At 41.5% G+C, this 18259-nt stretch overlaps 1 protein-coding gene across 1 annotated transcript in view; it reads right to left on the bottom strand.

Annotated features, from left to right (window-relative positions):
• Positions 1-18259, bottom strand: part of RFX6 (regulatory factor X6) — a 115676-nt gene that overhangs the window by 31536 nt on the left and 65881 nt on the right. Inside the window, exons 16-17 of the mRNA XM_044291745.1 lie at positions 13515-13724; positions 12876-13379 (exon numbers count right to left, since the gene is read on the bottom strand). Of these exons, the coding sequence (XP_044147680.1) occupies positions 12876-13379; positions 13515-13724 (714 nt within the window). The remainder of the gene's footprint in view (positions 1-12875; positions 13380-13514; positions 13725-18259) is intronic.

Here is an 18259-nt window from a genome sequence, read left to right as displayed (position 1 = left end):
TGTTCAAAAGGACATCCTTGTGTCCATCCAGGCCCTGTGCCAGATGGGGGACAGGGAGTCTAAAAGCTGGACTATCTGGCCTAAAACTGGACCTCTGGCCACCCTAGGGGCAGGCTGATGTGGAGGTCACAGTTAAGGGGATGGTCCGCTAGGTCAGTGTTAAGGGGGCATGCCTCTGTGGAGGTCACTGTCAAAGGGGTGGTGTGCTGTGAAACTCACTGTTAAAGGGAAAGGCTGCTGTAAAGGTCAAAGTTAAGGGGGTGGGCTGCTGTGGAAGTACAATTTTAAGAGACGGGGCACTGTGGGGGGGGGGGCAGTGTTAAGGGGTGGGGGCTGTGGAGGTCACTGTTAAGGGGACAGGGTGCTGTAGATGTCACTGTTATAGTGGATAGTGTTGATACCTTTTAACAACACACACAAACAATAAATTAAATAGATTAAATATACCCGAGCGCAGCCGGGTCCTTCAGCTAGTTTCAGATAAAATCGATTTGCCACCACGAAGTTCAAAAAAGCCCAGCTTTGCGACAAATCAAATTCATCTTGAAATTGAGATTGAAGTCCACTTTGTGGTCTTTGAGTCACTCAACACTAATAATAATTATTGTGTATACTTAACCCAAATTCCTTACTTGCCAAATATTCAAACTACGTACCTGACATTTGTCATATGTAACGTGATAAGATAAATAATGTAACCTTATAGATTATAATGTGGGGTGTCTAAGAAAGGTATAGAAGAGATGACTGCACATGGTGGCAGCACATGAACCTGTATGAATATACTCAATAATGTATGCTTTCAAAACAAAAAGCATGCAGTGGCCCAAATGTATTATAGTGTCTGTGCCAAAAATCTGTCTAAAAGTGGCATAAATTAGCTTCAATGGGGTGGGTCTTAGTGCCATTTTGCCACAATTCTGGCATAAAAATCTGTCTCAAAGTATGCCAACCAATATTTGTTTATTATGTCAGATAAAAGTAACTATCCCATCACCAGATTTATCATCCAGCCTGAGCCACTGTGATAAGTCTGGCAGAGGTCTTGACAGCTTGGCAAAGCATTATGTCATCTTTATGATTAGTAAATATAAGTCAGTATGTTTATGCTTCATATTTTATATATTTTTTGCAATTAGGTAATTGAAAAAAAGGTCCAGGTTCTGCAAAATGAGAGGCTGTACACTTCTCCTTCGATGTCCATTTTTGCTAGAGTGTTAATAGGAAAGATGGGTCTGTTAGCCTTTTACAGAAAGTGATTTTAGGTCTTTCACCACTTTATGAGTAACTATTATATGCAGGGGTGTAGCTAAAAGCTCATGGGCCCTGGTGCAAAAATCCAGCTTGGGCCGCCTCCCCCCCCCACCTTCCCTCAGTGCTTCATGGCAAGGGGCAGGGATGCACCTAGCATTTATGCTGCCTGAGGCAAAAATTAAAATGCCCCCCCCATGCCAAATTCTCAACCTAACCCATTCCCTCCAGTCCTGCTGTTAAAGGGGGTTGTCCTCTTTTTACTACTGATTACCTATCCTCAAGATAGGTCATCAATATCAGACCGGCGAGCATCTCCCGGCTCTCATATGAGAGCTGCTTTCTCTGCTGTTTACCTGCTTGCCGCTACAATTGCAATGGTGAGCAGGTAAACAGAGCAGAGAAGGCAGTGCTCATAAGGAAAAAAAAAAAACGGACAACCCCTTTAAAGACATAATTGGAAAACATTACATACAGCGCTACAGAACATACAGGGTAATACAGTGCCACATATGTACCTCTTATATCCACTGAGGTCTCCTCTGATGTAGATATTCTCTTTCCTCATCTTTTCCTTTCAGACTATACCGCCATGATGATTTAGTTTATCCGCGTCTTGTCTCTAACAAACAGACATCTTACTTTCCTACTTTTCCATCATCCTCACCTTCTTAACACACCATCCTAACCCCCCCCCAAAACTAAACTGCAGAAACAGTCCCCTTGAAAATACTGGTACCACACAGATAGTGTGCCAGTACAAAAAAAAACCTTTACCTTTCAGATCAGACCCCCATATCAAACCCCAGATGAGACCCTCCCACATCTCAGACCAGACCCTCTTTAGACCTCTCTCAGACCCCATATCAGACATCCATGTCAGACCCCGCTCCAATATAAACCTCAGATAAGACCCGTTAAACCTCCAGACCTCCATATAAGACCCCCTTTAGACCTCCATATAAGACCCCTATTAGAACTATAGACCCCCAATCGGACCCCCATTAGACTTCCAGACCCCCAATCAAACCCCCATTAGACCTCTCTAGATCCCCAGTCAGACCCTTTAGACCCTCAATCAGACCCCCAATCAGACAATCCATACCCCCATTAGACCTCACACCAGACCTCCAGACCCCCATTAGACCTCCAAACTCACATATCTGACCCTCATTAGACCTCTAGACCCTAATCAGACCCCCATTAAACCTCCAGACACCCAATCATGCCCCTATTATACCTCCAGACACCCAATCAGACCCCCATTAGACCTCTTAACCCCCAATCGGACCCCCATTAGACTTCCAGACCCCCAATCGGACCCCCATTATACCTCCAGAGCCCCAATCAGACCCACCTTAAACCCTTCAGACCCCCATTAGACCTCTCTAGACCCCCAGTCAGACCCTTTACACCCTCAATCAGATCCCCAATCAGACCCTTCAGGCCCCAAATCAGATCGTTCAGACCCCCAATCAGACCCTCAATCAGACCCTTCAGATCACTAATCGGACCCTTCAGATCCCCAATCAGACCTCAGATCAGACTATAAAATAAATAAACAAACTTACCTCTCCTGCTTTGCTGCTCCTCTCCCAGTCAGGCTGTCTCCCAGCTCTCATCTCTTCCTAGGGCCCGCGTTGCTTTCACCTGATCTCTTGCAGCGTCAGGTCAGAGTATGCTGTGTACGCCCTGATGCTGCAGGTGGCCAGGGCACAGAAGCACGGGCCCCAGGAAGAGCGAGCAGCAGGAGGGGTAAGTACTGTACAGCGCTTAAAGCACTTTTCTCCCCCTCCTCCTGCAGACTAATGAGCGCTTCCATAATGGAAGCGCTCACTAGTATTCCCTTTATAAGATGCACTGCATCTTATTAAGGGAAATATGCAGCACCTTTGGACCCCCCTGGCTTAGGGGTCCAGTCGCAGCTGCGACCGCTGCAACCCATTTAGTTACGCCAGTGATTATATGTTTGATAAGAGGAACGGATGGGGGAAATCAGAGTTACGAGGATGCTGCTGGAGGCTAGTAATTTGTAAACTAAGGGAGCACCTTGGAGACATTTATAAAATTCGTCTATTAGGTCCCTGGGTGTTGGGAAAGGGAATGTTAAGGCTAAATCCACATGTAGTGTAAATTGAAAGGAAGCAAATCTGTCATGGATACACTATGATATTTGCAGCAAAATCTGAGTGCTTTACATGCCGAATTTTTAATGGCTTTCATTGTGGATATGTAATGGATTTCCCTCGCACACATGCCCGAGGAAAAGGACGCAACTCCCAACTGTTGCGTGCCAGGGTCCTATGTGAAGAGCAGTAAGCATTCTTCTGACATTAAAGTGACCCTCCAGTTCACAAAAAAAAAAAATCACATCAACCAAGAGAACATTATCTGGTGCCCTCCTTTCCTCTTTTCAGCTGCAGATCCACCAATTCCCAGGCCCCTTTTTTGCCATGCAAGATGGCTGCAATGCGTCGCAGACTATCTAATGCATATGGGGCATTCTGTAGCCCACTTTTTTCTGCCTTGAAGACAGGGTTGGAAAAGCAGGAAGTATTTTGGAATACCAGTGTACTGTATGGATCAGGTAGCCGCAGAAGTGATATGGGCATCTTGGATGGTAGAAAAAGAGTCGGAAATCAGTGGATCTGCAGTTTAATTGATGGTGGACATTGAGAATCCACAAAGCAATTGGGCCAGAGTTTAAGAGGGTGGGATGAGCTACATAAAATTAGAGATACTGGATAGTGTGTAGGGTGACCACCAAATTGACAAAATGTAAGATTTTTTATGTATACATATCATTGTACAAAATACAATAGCAGCCCTTTTATAATCTCTAATAAATATATGTTAGTTCATGTACTTAGAATTGGTATTCATTTATTCGTAAAATCACTGCCACATTATTATATCTCTATATTAATTTTACTCCCTGATTTTAAATCTCAGATATCTAATGGTTAGTGGATATTCATCTACATGGCCATACAATAGCATCAATGGGCCTGCTATGTACTGTACATTAAAATAACCTTCCAGTTGAAAATACAAAATTGACATTAATACAGTAGGGAAGAAAACACTTACCTAGTGCTCTCTTTTTATTTTTTACAGCTGCAGATCGGCTCCTTTTTTCTCATCCAAGATGGTGGCACCACTTCCCAACCTGCCTTATGCACACTGTGCATTGGTAGTCCAAGACGAGCGAGATGAGCAAATCGAAGCTGACGAAGTGGAATTCGTAAAGAATTTCAGAAAAAATTCTATTTGCACCGAATGCAAATTTCTTTGCGCTTTGTGGTAACGAATTGCATTTTTCCTAAAATGGCTGCTGCACGTGTTAGGACATGGAGAAAGGAACTCTGGGAAGGCGGGATCGCCCTGTGATGTCACAGCCCTATAAATACAGCAGCCATCTTATAGTCGGCCATTCACCAGTGTACTTAGTGCAGGGAGAGACATCAGCAGGCGCTGGGGACAGTGATAGAAAAAACGTCATTGTGCTAAAAAAAAATAATAAATAAATTTACAATTGCAGGGAAAGATTATTCAAGGTGTAGGTGAAGGATAGGGAGGAATCATTCCACTGCATTTCTGTTGAACAGGGTTCAGTAGGGGAGGTTACAGCCTGGGTAATAGGAACAAACCGATTACACTTTGCTGCACTGACTGGCGATACAAATTGCCATTATACAGCTCTGCAATTCCAGCAAACCGTTTTTATTAGGGTGCAAGTGCTGTTTGATACAGGCATTAACAGGGTTAATGAAGGAAATATTTATACGTTTTATTTACCCCTGTGCGGTGCAGTTATATGTTCTAAAGCATTTTTTGGCTTGTATTAGTGGTAAAAAAGGGCCTATTAGCGGTTGTGTTGTGCAAAAATTACAGCCCTTTTTGTCATGTATTAGTGGCAAAAGTAAAATATATTTGCCGCTCAGCGGTGCAGTTATATGTTTTAAAGCCCTTATTTGTGTGGATTAGTTGAAAAAGAAAAAATATATTTGCCACTCAGCGGCGCAGTTATGTCTTTTAAAGCCCTTTTTTGCAAGTATTAGTGGAAAAAGGAAAAATATATTTGCCGCCTAGCGGTGCTGTTATCTGTTTTAAAGCACTTTTTTGCGTGTATTAGTGGAAAAGGAAAAATATCTTTGTCGCTCAGCGGTGCAGTGAGATATTTTACAGCCCAGTTTGCCGTGTATTACTGGCGAAATGCAAATATATTCGCCTTTCATCGTTGCACTTATCTGTTGAAAAGCTATTTGTGTAAAAATAGAAAAAAAAATAGTGCCTATTTGCCGCTCAGCGGTGCAGTGAGATATTTTACAGCCCAGTTTGCCGTGTATTAGTGGTAAAATACAAATATATTCGCTGTTCATCGTTGAACTTATCTGTTGAAAAGCCTTTTGTGTAAAAATGTAAAAAAATTAGGACCTAATTGCCATTCAGCAGTGCACTGAGATATTTTACAGCCCAGTTTATTGTGCATTACTGGCAAAATACTAATATATTTGCCTTTCATCGTTGCACTTATTAAAAAACTTCGGCCTAATTGCCGTTCTGCGGTGCATTGAGATATTTTACAGCCTAGTTTGCCGTATATTAGGGCATAATTGCCGTTCTGCGGTGCAGTGAGATGTTTTACAGCCCAGTTTTCCTTTCTTCGTTGCTCTTATCTGTTAAAAAGCCTTTTGTGTAAAAATAGAAGAAAATTTGGGCCTAATTGCCATTCAGCAGTGCAGTGAGATATTTTACAGCCCAGTTTGCCGTGTATTTCTTGCAAAATACAAATATATTCGCCGTCCACCATTGCACTTATCTGTTGAAAAGCCTTTTTTGTAAAAATATTTAAAAATGTGGGCCTAATTGCCATTCAGCGGTGCAGTGAGATATTTTACAGCCCAGTTTGCAGTGTTTTACTGGCGAAATACAAATATATTCACCTTTCATCGTTGCATTTTTCTGTTCAAAAGCCTTTTGTGTAAAAATAGAAAAAAATTACCGTAGGGCCTTATTGCTCTTGTGCAGTGCAGTGAGATATTTTACAGCTCAGTTTGCTGTGTATTACTGGCAAAATAAAAATATATTCGCCGTTTATAGTTGCACTAATCTGTTATAAAGGTTTTTGTGTAAAAATAGAAAAAAATTAGGGCCTAATTGCCATTCAGCGGTGCAGTTATATGTGGTGAAGCACTCTTCGTGGGATGGACTGAATTATGTAGTGGTGAAATTTTTTATGTGAAACAGGCTTTTTTTGGAGAAAATTGATGGGTGATAGTAAACATTCTTCTGTATGAACCGAATTCCATTATCCTTTCATTGGTGAAATTTTTTATTTCAACCTTGTTTTCTTCGGGAAAATTGATGGATGATTGTACAACTCCTTTTGCGGTATGGACCGAATAAAACAGTGGTGAAATTTTTAATGTGAAATATGCTTTTTTGGGGAAAATTGATGGGTGATAGCAGACTTTCTTCTGTATGAACCGAATTCCATTATCCTTTCATTGGTGAAAATTTGTATTTTAACCAATTTTTCTTCTGAAAAATTTATGGGTGATTGTACACCTCCTTTTTCTGTATTACGCAGTGTTGAAATTTTACATTTCAAAGTAAACTCCGCTGCTTTGTATCTCTTGTGATGTCAATGTCTACAGCAATGCCCTGCTCGCAATTTACACAAAATACATTATTTTATGACGAGATCCAAGAATTATGCTGGAGGCATGTAGTGTATGCAAGCCATGTGCGACCCCTCTCACGCTGTTCTGCACCTGGTTTGCCTAGGCGAACGGAGTCACACAGGGGAGATACTGCTCCATGTCCTTCAGGAAGAAATTGAATCCTGGATTTCTCTGCGACATCTCAATATCGGAACCATGGTGACCGATAACGGGAAGAACATGGTGTTGGTGCTGCGCCAAGTATGGCTGAGCCATGCGCCCTGCATGGCACACGTGTTCAATCTGGTTGTCAAGTGGTTCCTGAATGCTTCCATTCATCTGCAAGACATCCTAAAAATGGCCAGGAAACTTTTCAGCCACTCGTACATTGCAAAGCACACCCTCCTTGACCTGCAGTAGCAGAACGGCATCCCTCAACATAGGCAGATATGCGACGTTTCCAACCATTGGAATTCCACCCTCCATATGTTTGACCGACTGTACGAACAAAGAAAGGCCATCAACGATTTCTTGATGATCCAAGCAGACAGGAGTAGTCCCCTTTGTAACTTCAATGTCAGTCAGTGGCAGCTCATGCGTGACACCTGCCCTTTGCTTAGGCCCTTTGAGGAGGCTATGCTATATGTCAGTCGCCAGGACTACGGGATGAATGATGTTTCATGTCCTGGAACAGATGCTGGTAAATCTGGCAGGTCAGGGGACTGGAGACGTGGCGCCTAGAAAGATGGCGGCAGAGTATGATACGTTTGTCTGTCAATATCTCTGTTTACAGTCAGTAAATGGGAACATCATTTATCGCTAGGATATGCAAACAACCACCAGAAGTAGGTCATCGGCACGAAGGAGCAGTCCTTTTCACAGCTCGAGGTATCCTCCCGTAAGCTTGTCCTCTGCATGTCGACGGTCTGCATTGCGAAGCTTTTCTAAATGAAAAATCCCACAGTGCACCCCCTTGGAGGAAACTCTGGATCCTGCACAGGCTGCTTTGCTCCTTCAAAAACAATGGACTCTGTACAGCGTGACACCAATGTATAATTGTAGGAAGCGGACAATTTATTCCAATGTCCTTACTCGCATTTCTTCAGACACTTAGAATCCACTTATCAGCAACCCAGCTCGTCACAGAATGAGCTGGATTCGTCTTGTTTACTGGACTGTCCTCCAGTTATCAGCCATATATTTCTTGATCCATATGCATTACCCTCATGGTCACCCCTACACTGGTCGTCAATCCATTCTTGTTGATGAAGCACTTTGTTTTTCCAGTTTGTCTTTTAAATCTTGTGGTTTTGCCCCTTCTGTGTTGTATTTTATGTGTGTTAATATCCTGTTTGTTAAATAAACATAGTTTTTTCTCCCCCGTTCCAAAAACATAATAACTTGATTTGTGATTTGGTAGCCAAAAGCAGGAGTGGGTACAAAACAGAGAAGACATGCAAATATTCCATTCATGTGTCATGTCTGTTTTGTATCCACTCCTGTTTTTTGGGGGGCATTAGCAATACTGATGGATTACTGTCCAAATGCTGACCGAGTGAAGGCCGATGCTTCACAGACAGGATCCGTTTTTTGTGGGTTATTGTTCTGATGGATCAGAGAAAGGGCAAAATAATGACTCTTTCAGGGCGCTCTACTTGTATATGCGTTTAATAGAACAGGGTCTGTAGACATCTATGTGGAGTCAGCTGGATTACGGTGTAAAAGGAGTGTGCTTCTTCTTGCCGCTAACATTGACCTGTAAGGCTGAGTTCATACGTGAGTTATTTAGTCAGTTTTGGCCCCGTGACTGCCCAAATAAGTGAAGTGCGCAGTGATTCTAAGAGCGACGCCTGTCATCTGCATGTCATACTGACTCACAGTATTATTTCACTACCAAAGCAGACTCCCTATGCATGTTACTGCAAGGCACAGTGTTCTACACCTCTATGCAGGCTCTCTGCAGCCAGGAAATAGACGATTTTTTACATAATTTGCCGTGAATTTATTCAGAGCAAACCAAATTTTTGACATGCACCTTGTTTACATTGTGCATGTCATGTATTGGCACATGCACTATATTAACGTACAATTACAATGTCTTTTCATACCAGCCACTGTACGCAGCAGAAAAAAAACATCCAGACTTTGCGGATTTTGTGACTTTTCACATTATAGACAGTTGGAAATTATAATGGGGATCTTAAGGGTATATTACTAGTCACAGGTACCAAAGTATATTAAACTAGATCCTTGGGACCACTCTAGGAGGGGGAAGTATGTACACCCCAGTAGAAGTGCTCATTAGAGAGTCAGTGTCTAGAGGGTTATTAAAACAGGGCTAGCTGCCATTTTCCCATCCCAACCACCAGACTAGTGATGGGGCTTATCTTAAGGCAACCTACTAAGTCATGCTGATCATGGATGTAGCGATAACCATAGCTGCCATAGTACTTTCTATGGGGCCCAGAGATGGGAGGGAGGAGAGGTTTGGCGGGGGGGGGGGGGAGGCAGGTGCAAGATTTATTATTACTCTGACAGCTCACTCCACTTTCAAATATGGCTAAAGTCAGTTTTAGCCAAGTCAGATTTATGATCGGCCCTTTAACTGTGATCTGATAAATGTGGTTTGATGGTAGCAGTTTATCCATCAGTAAGCGGCTTTACAAAAGTCGCATAAGATAAGCATGGTCCTCACTGGAGTGAAATTGCGCAATTTTTTTCAACTTTTTTGCGACTTTTTAAATAGTCGCAATAGTAAATCTGTCTAGAGATTCATTTACATAAGAAAACACGGCCACTTTCAGAAAACTGGCGAGCATAGCGCAGAGCCAAAAAAGTCAAAAGATTTTGCACAGTTTTTGCGATTGCGAAAATAATTTCAACTTTTTCACTCCATTTATCTGACTTGAGCTAATGATAAATATGGCCCTATACCTTTATGTGGGATAAACAATATACTGTCTTTTACTATAATGAAGGTTTTCAGATATATGGTTCTATTATACATACCTTTAATTATTGCTACTTATACTGCTGTTATTTCTTAAATCTTATTTTGCTACAAGGTCCTATGAATTGCTATTATACCCCTGATGCTGAGGAAGTCTTTTATTAACTTAAGTGTCTGTCTGCTTTCATCTCCCCGTCCTCCCTATGCCCTCTTCCTCCTTCTCCTTCTGTAATCAAGTTCAATACAATCCCCACCCCCCTCCACCAGGAATCCATGCATCCAGTATGTGCGCTTCAACAGGTGGGTGGTAAGGGAGAACTGCAGCCGCGGTCTCCATCTCCCTCCTCGGTCAGTGTGACAGAGTGTATGTAGCTAGCTCTCTGGTTGATGGTGCTAAAATTGCTGCTCCACCAATCATAGACTCAGACTGCATCTGCCATGCATCGTTCGCCCTCCCGAAAAGAAGCCATATTTACTAATAAGTCCAGTGTGATGCAGGGGGAAGTGGTTGGAAAAATAATGTGTTTGCTTTTATCATCCCTTTAAGGTGAGGTGCCACTGCCTAAGCTTTGCTACATGGGCCTAACTATACACAGCTGAGGATCAGAAGGGAGGTTATAACTCAGAAATACAGTCACTGTTAAGGGTACTTTCACACTTGCGGCAAAGGATTCCGGCAGGCAGGTCCGGACGCAAACGGATGGTATTTGTCAGATTCAAGAGTTCATAAACAAGTATTATTATTATTATAGTATGGCTATGAAGAGTACAAATCAAATAACATGTGAGAGAAATAAATATATATATATATATATTTTTTTTTTTTTGCGATCCAGTATAATACAAAGTATATAGTCAAACATCTATATAATACCAACCAGATTATTGTGTCCCCGCCTCAGGTCTGACCATCACCACGCCCCGATGCACGTTTCGCCGTCAGCTTTCTCAAGAGGTGGACACAAGGCGGGGACACAATAATTTGGTTGGTATTATATAAATATTGGCCTATATACTTTGTATTATACTAGATCGCTTATATATATATATATATATATATATTTTTTTTTTTTTTCCCCCCACATGTTATTTGATCTGTACTCTTCATAGCCATACTATTTGGCACTTGCACTTTATTATGCTTATCCTGCCGTACGGTCACCACCACTGTGTTGGCGTTTTTAACCATTTTTTATTTATTTGTGTATGCCAATCATGTCTGTAATACATGTTTAATAAAAATTTGATACTATAATCATGATGGATGTGTGATTAGCTTGTTGTTTATTGTTGAACCACACATACCGTACTTCTGTTAGTGTTCTGAAATATATGTCAGCCAGGACCTGGCATACATTTCAGTTCAGGTTCATGGACTTTCGAAGGTTTAGCTTAAGTGTACACCGTGTCATAAATTAGTTGCAGACTTACAGGGTTATCATAGACCGATGTAAAACGTATGTGTATAATTTATACTTCTAATGTGACTGCAATGAAGAAGTACATCCATTTGTTGCACACTACATTTACAAATAATGTTCATGAAGATTACCTACTGTATCTATAACCTGTCTGAGATCCCATTTTCTCTTCAGAAACTGCTGCTGGGGCAAGATTCTGCATGCATTCAAAGTAATATAACATTCAATGTCCCTCATCCCCTTTAGCAGCAAAGAAGAGACTGCAAGGTTACCTTCCATGAAGGTCTATGAGAGTCATGGAAACAGCCCAGTGCATTGCTCATAGGTTCACAGATCTGATATTTTATATGGTTGTGGGTGAATGTATATGTGTGACTATCTCTCTGCTACAAATTAGGTAGGTATACATATAGCTACATACAGTGGGTCTCTTGTTGCATTTAAACAGTCTATATACAGAGGACAGCGAGGCATAGAAGAGGGTATATCAGCTTTAAAGGGGTTGTCTCACTTCAGCTAATAGCATTTATCATGTAGAGAAAGTTAATACAAGGTAATTACTAATGTACTTTGATTGTCCATTTTGCCTCCTTTGCTGGCTAGATTCATTTTTCCATCATACTATACACTACTTGTTTCCATGGTTATAACCACTCTGCAATCCATCAGTGGTGGCCGTGCTTGCACACTACAGAAGAAAGTGCTGGACTATGGGCCCTCCCGCAGTCCCAGCCACCAGAGACCTGTGCTTTTTCCTATATTGCACAACCACGGCCACCACTGCTGGATTGCAGGGTGGTCTGTAACCATGGAAACAAGTAGTGTATAATGTGATGTAAAAATGAGTCTAACCAGCAAAGGAAGCAAAATGGACAATTGCAATACATTAGTAAGCACCTTGTATTAACTTTCTCTACATGATAAATGCCATTTGCTGAACTGAGACAACCTCTTTAATATCACTTACTATAATAAACACAAAGCCTGCACTGCTACCTGACACTTGTCAAAAATTCCCCCATATGGCTAAAAATTCCTTTGTAGTGAACATTCCTAAAACTTAACCAACTCTGAAAAAAAATATGTTCTTTACGGTTATGTCTGTAATGATAAGACATTTAAAGGGATTTCTGGGAGTAGAATATTGATATTTCCTCAGGATATCTGATGGAGTGGGGTTTGACACCCAGCATTGTCAACAATCAGCTGTCTGAAGAGGCCTTGAAGAGTGTTGTGGCCACCTCTTAGTATACCAAGCACAGAGCCATACATTGTATAGTGGCTGTGTGTGCTATTGCTACTCAGGTCCATTCAATTAAATGGGATGGAGTTGCACATAGGTCATATGACCGATGAACGTGACATCACTACCCTAGGAAGAGGTCACAGTGCTCACCAGAACACCGTGGCGCCTTCAAACAGCTGATCTGCAGCAGTTGGACCCCCACTGATCAGATATTGATGACCTGTCCTGGGGACAGGCTGTCAATATTCTACTCCTGGAAACACCCTTTAAAGGTTTAAGTGTAAATAGCTTTTGTCAGTGCCAAGATTAGGAAAACATTACTAAAAAATTATATACAATACCGTTGGGTGTGTTTGAAGAATATGTTCCACCCTGACAGCTTCCAGAAGTGGCACCATTTACGAAATTGAATCCACTTGAATTAAAGAATTGCATGTTTTGTATTTCCTGCGGATTTGATGACCCATAGTTTGATGGTGGACGGGTGCTAAATGGAGTCAGTGCACAACTGCTGGTGAAATAATCCCGTGTGACTTGTTGGTCGTTTAACTGTGGATATCTAGTCTGATCCAGCCTATGTTGAAAGTTACCAGACTGAGCATGAGTTCTGAACATAGCCTGATAGTTAGACCCACTTCCAAAATAGTTCTGGTTAGGTTCAGAAAGACTGTGGTAGAGTGGCTCAGAAAATGAAGAAACCTGAGCATGGTTTGCTATTCCGGGACCCACACTGGAGGGCCTCAAAACCATTGGTCCTTGGTTTATAACACTTCCTCGGTTGAGAATGGCCGGTGACATGGGTGGAGTCATAAGATGTGCTGTACTTTGGGATACCTCCATCTGATCTACAAAATGTAAATTTTACATGGAAATTTAGGTTAGTGCTTAAGGACATTACATTGTTAACTAGGTAGAAAAAAAAATATCTACTCAATCAGATAATAAACTGTTCACTTAGTAGTCATATTTTTCCATGCTACCTGTTAGTGGAATATTTTCAGTATCTTCATTTGAGAAGGAGTACAAGCCACGAACAAGCCCAGCATGCTGGTCGGGTGACAAATTTGAATAAGTCTGCTCTTGAAGGCATTCATTTTTTACTGTAGGGTCATTTGAAAGTCCTACAGACTTGCTTCGACTAGCCAGAAAGCAGGAGCTTGGTGATGCAGTAAACGTTGCTTTGCTAGCATCTATAAAGATACAAGAATATAGATTTTCAGTAAAGTAGCCATGCTAAGCATTTTGTCTGAAACTGAAGCATGATACTATATGGTATATTTTCAGTTAGGCAGACTGAAATAAACTGGAAAGTTTAAGAACTTATAGTATTGTTAGTGAAATCTGACGTGTCAGTTCATTTTTATGGATGAATTGAATATAGTGCAAATATACATACAGTAGATGAACATTATAGAAAAAGTCAAGAAACATTTCAGTGAGATTATTCAATCTGATCTTTCAGAGGTGAATGTAGGACATATCTATCCTATTGCCATCAACAATATGCATTTTTAGCCATATCATTTTTTTCTTTCTTTTTTTTTTTTCAGTCCAAAGTTGATGAAAACAAGCGATTTTCAACCATAACGATTATTATAACAACTATTCATCGGGTGAAATTTAATAACAAATGATCGGACTGGCATTGGAGATTTTTGTCCAATAGTCAGATTAAATATTTTTTATTGAAAGAATAATCATGGGCAAAAGATCTTTCTTTGAAAGAATGTCACCAGAAATATCTTTTTTCTATTACCAGGTTTCATTGAATATGTATGGCCAGCTCGAACGACTACAACAGCCATTATGGACTAAAATGTATATGGCCATATTTGCAAAATGATCATTCACCAGATAATAGTTAAACCATCAACAAACTTCTGTCTATTGATGTGTATGACCACCTGAACATCCATGCAATGTATTCTGGGTAATTCCTTTAGATTCCTTTATAGAGTAAAAGCACTTCTGAAAAGATGTTTCCCCTACAACAAGTGATTTGTGTGTCTTTTGGCATTAGATCTTCCTCTGCCTATGAGATTTGATGATTAGATCATATCAGTTACACATTTTAACAAAATGTTTTTTTATGATGACCCCTATTTTAGAACAATAGGGGGAGATTTATAAAAAATGGTGCAAAGCAAAACTGGTTTAATTGCCCATAGCAACCAATCAGATTCCATTTTTCATTTTCCAACAGAGCTCTGAATAATAAAAGGTTGAATTTGGATGGTTTCTTTGGGCAACTGTTTGTTCTCTATTACACCAGTTTTGTTAAAGCTTCCGTAAAAGCTTTTATTTCAGAAGTTTGCTTGTTAATAACCACTCGGTTTTGTGGATAAAACTGATGTTTGCCTGCAAAAAAGAGAGGCCATTAACAGTGTATTAGAAAACCGCCCCAACAACATTTTGTGGTGGTTTTCTATCACATGCAGCTACCACTGTATGGGATCAAGCCCTAAACCTGCCCATAAACCTTGATTAGCTGTCGGCCAACAGCCTGACTCTCCCATACTTGGTTCACAGAGTGTATATTTTTAATGGGAAAAGAGTGGGCTTATCGCCAAGAAGAACAAAAGGACTTCCGGTTCCGGCGCTGACATGGAGGGACGCAGCTAATCTCGGCTCCGTGCTAGTCGGTGGAAACCAGCTAAATCCCCCATACAAACCGGGTATATTCCGGGAAAGCCCTACTTGCTGATAAAGCAAGTGCTTATGGATCGCTATATCATGAACATGGGGACGAGAAATAAGACGAAATCTCAGAAAATGGGAAAGCAGTCAGCGCGGGAACATGAGGCGGCTGAGGAGGAACTTTTCCCGCCCTCGCAGCAGAGTGATCAGTGCGAGCAAACTACTCAAAGTGAGACTGACACACAGGGAGAAGAACCGCAGGTAGATTACGTGCGGCTAGCTATAGAGGTTGCTAACCGTATCTTACCAGACCTGCAGGAATCGTTGGCAAACACGGTCGGGCAGACGCTGAAATCTTTGCAGGTGACGACAGCTGAACATGGCACCAGGCTGGAGAATGCTGAGACCAGAATTCAAGCGCTTGAGGAGTCCTGCACTGACCTCCAGGTGTTGCTGGAAAAAACAGTGAGTGAAGCTAAGGCCCTTAAAGGGAAAGTGGACGACTTAGAAAATCGCTCACGCAGGAATAACCTGCGCATCCTAGGGCTGCCAGAGTCTATTCCGGCCCATGAGCTGATACATATCTGTGAGACTGAAATCCCAAGTGTTTTGGGGATAGAAGGTGCGTGCAAAGTGGAAAGGGCGCATCGCATAGGCCCAGACTTGCGCAATGGTATGGAGCGAAATCTAAAAGAACAGAATGCGCTCAGGATGAGGCCACGTCCAGTAATTGTGAAATACTTGGACTTTACTGATAAGACAGCGATCATACGCTTATACAAGCGGCAAAAATCTTCACTTGAGATAAGAAACCAGAAGATTCTAATATTTGGAGATTACTCAGCGGAAGTGCAGAAGAAGAGACGGGAGTTTTCCAGTGTTTGTTCGGCATTATATGAAAAACGTACCCGTTTTGCGCTATTATACCCGGCGATACTGAAAGTGTTTCATACTGACGGTTCAGCGACTACGTACACATCGTCGGAGGAAGCGCGACGACAACTAGACCTGGACTTACCAGATCAACGGCCATTGGGCCGCAACCTGCGTCACGAAGTGAAGGGGAACAGAGGGGCCTATGACACGGAGGAAGGTGCCTCATATGCAGCAGCCGCCAAGCGTTCGAGAGACGTTCATCCTACCTAGAAGATTGGTGTCTGTTCTAGAGATATGACTTTCTACTTTACTTCTAGTTTATAGGAGAAATAATAGTATATGTACTATATTATCAGTGTTCAGAGTATATGCCTAAACTCTGGTTTTGAACATCGGTATGATAGTTGTTATAAGTTAGTACATTAGGCCGAATATGCACTGTGATAAATATTAGTCTTATACGGCATGGTAAATTGACACCGTCCATGTCAGAAAAAAGAGGAGTTCAATATGCAGCTAGAGAGGTGTATAATTGACAGAGGAGGGGTTGTTAAATTAAGATTAGTTGATAGTTTGGAATCTCTAATCTGTTTAGGGGAGGGAAGTTGGGGGGAGGGAAAAGTGGGGGAAATTGTTATCATCTGGATATTTGCACATAGATTTGAGCTACATCTCTTTCATGCGATAGATCGATAATGAGATTAATATCCTGGAATGTAAAGGGACTTCGATCCCCTGAAAAACGTAACATGGTCCTGAAGCACTTGCGCCGCTGCAAAGCAGACATTGCTATACTCCAAGAGACCCATCTTGAGGAATCAGATTTTAGTCGCATGAAAAAGATGTGGGTGGGTAAAGTGTTGGGATCAGCTGCTGTGAATAAGAAAGCAGGAACATTAATAATGTTTCATAGGTCCTTAAATGTTGAAATCCTGCAACATGAATCAGATGCAGAGGGGAGGTGGCAAGTGGTTTCAATATTGTTCTCAGGTGAGGTATTCTGTATAGTGAATATCTATGGTCCGAATGGAGAAAATGCTGGGTTCTTTGAATCGCTAAATGCGCGTCTAGGGGTAATTAAAGGGAGTAATGTTATAGTAGGGGGGGACATGAATACAGTATTGAATAGAAATGAAGATAGAAAACCAGTAAGGAACCCGGGAAGAGTAGTCTCAGGAAGGGAGAGAGTTCTGGAGGACCTAATTCGAGACAATGACCTCATTGATCCCTGGAGGATTCATAATCCAGAAGGGCGAGAGTTCACATTTTTTTCGGCGCCGAATGAGTCATGGTCTCGAATTGATTACTTCTTTACATCTGCCAATATGCAATGTAAGATAAGTAGCTCCAAAATATTAGATATGGTTATTTCGGATCATTCGCCGATACAACTAGATTTGAGGGATAAAATACGCAAGGGTACTGATTACATTTGGCGCTTCCCTGCTTTCTTGGGGGAAAATAAGAATTTCATTGACTTGTTAAAAGGGTGGCACATGGAATTCTTAGCGGATAATGGCCAGCATGTTGATGACCCTATTCTTTTATGGGATACAGAAAAGGTGGTGTTGAGAGGAAGAATTATATCATATATACACTCACTTAAAGCAAAAACAGTCAAAAAGTTAGATGAAGTAACGGATTCATTGAGGAGGAAATATTCAATCTTTCTTCTCTCACCTACTGATCAACATAAGGATGATTGGATAGTGGCCAAAAAGAACTATGAACTATGGTATAGTAGATGGGAAAATATGTATAGGTCGAAAAAAGAGTCTAAACTATTCACTTTCGGGAACAAGTCGGGTAGATTGCTAGCTAGGTTATCTAAGGCGCAAAGAGGTCCGGTGTTTGTACCTACTGTATTAGACAAGCAGGGTGTAAAACAAAATGATCCGGAAAAAGTTTTAGAGATATTTAAGGCGTACTATCAAAAGCTATATGAAGCAGATCCTCAGCCTCGATCTCCTACCACAATCTTGGTGGATTGTCCTAATATTCCAAGGCTACAGGATGACCAATTGGAAGCGCTAAATAAGGTTATATCGGTGGAGGAGGTAAATGATGCTATAAAATCGCTTAAGTCAGGAAAATCGCCTGGACCAGATGGGTTTTCGGGGGAGTTTTATAAGGTGCTAAGGGAGGAGATAGCCCAAAACCTGACGGAGGGCTTCAACAAAATACTAGTAGGCCAAGTTAATAAAATAACCAA

This window comes from Bufo gargarizans, chromosome 4 (genome assembly GCF_014858855.1).
Source record: "Bufo gargarizans isolate SCDJY-AF-19 chromosome 4, ASM1485885v1, whole genome shotgun sequence".
Lineage (NCBI taxonomy): Eukaryota > Metazoa > Chordata > Amphibia > Anura > Bufonidae > Bufo > Bufo gargarizans.
The sequence above is the reverse complement of the archived record's forward strand: the minus strand, read 5'-3'. Positions and strand labels throughout refer to the sequence as shown.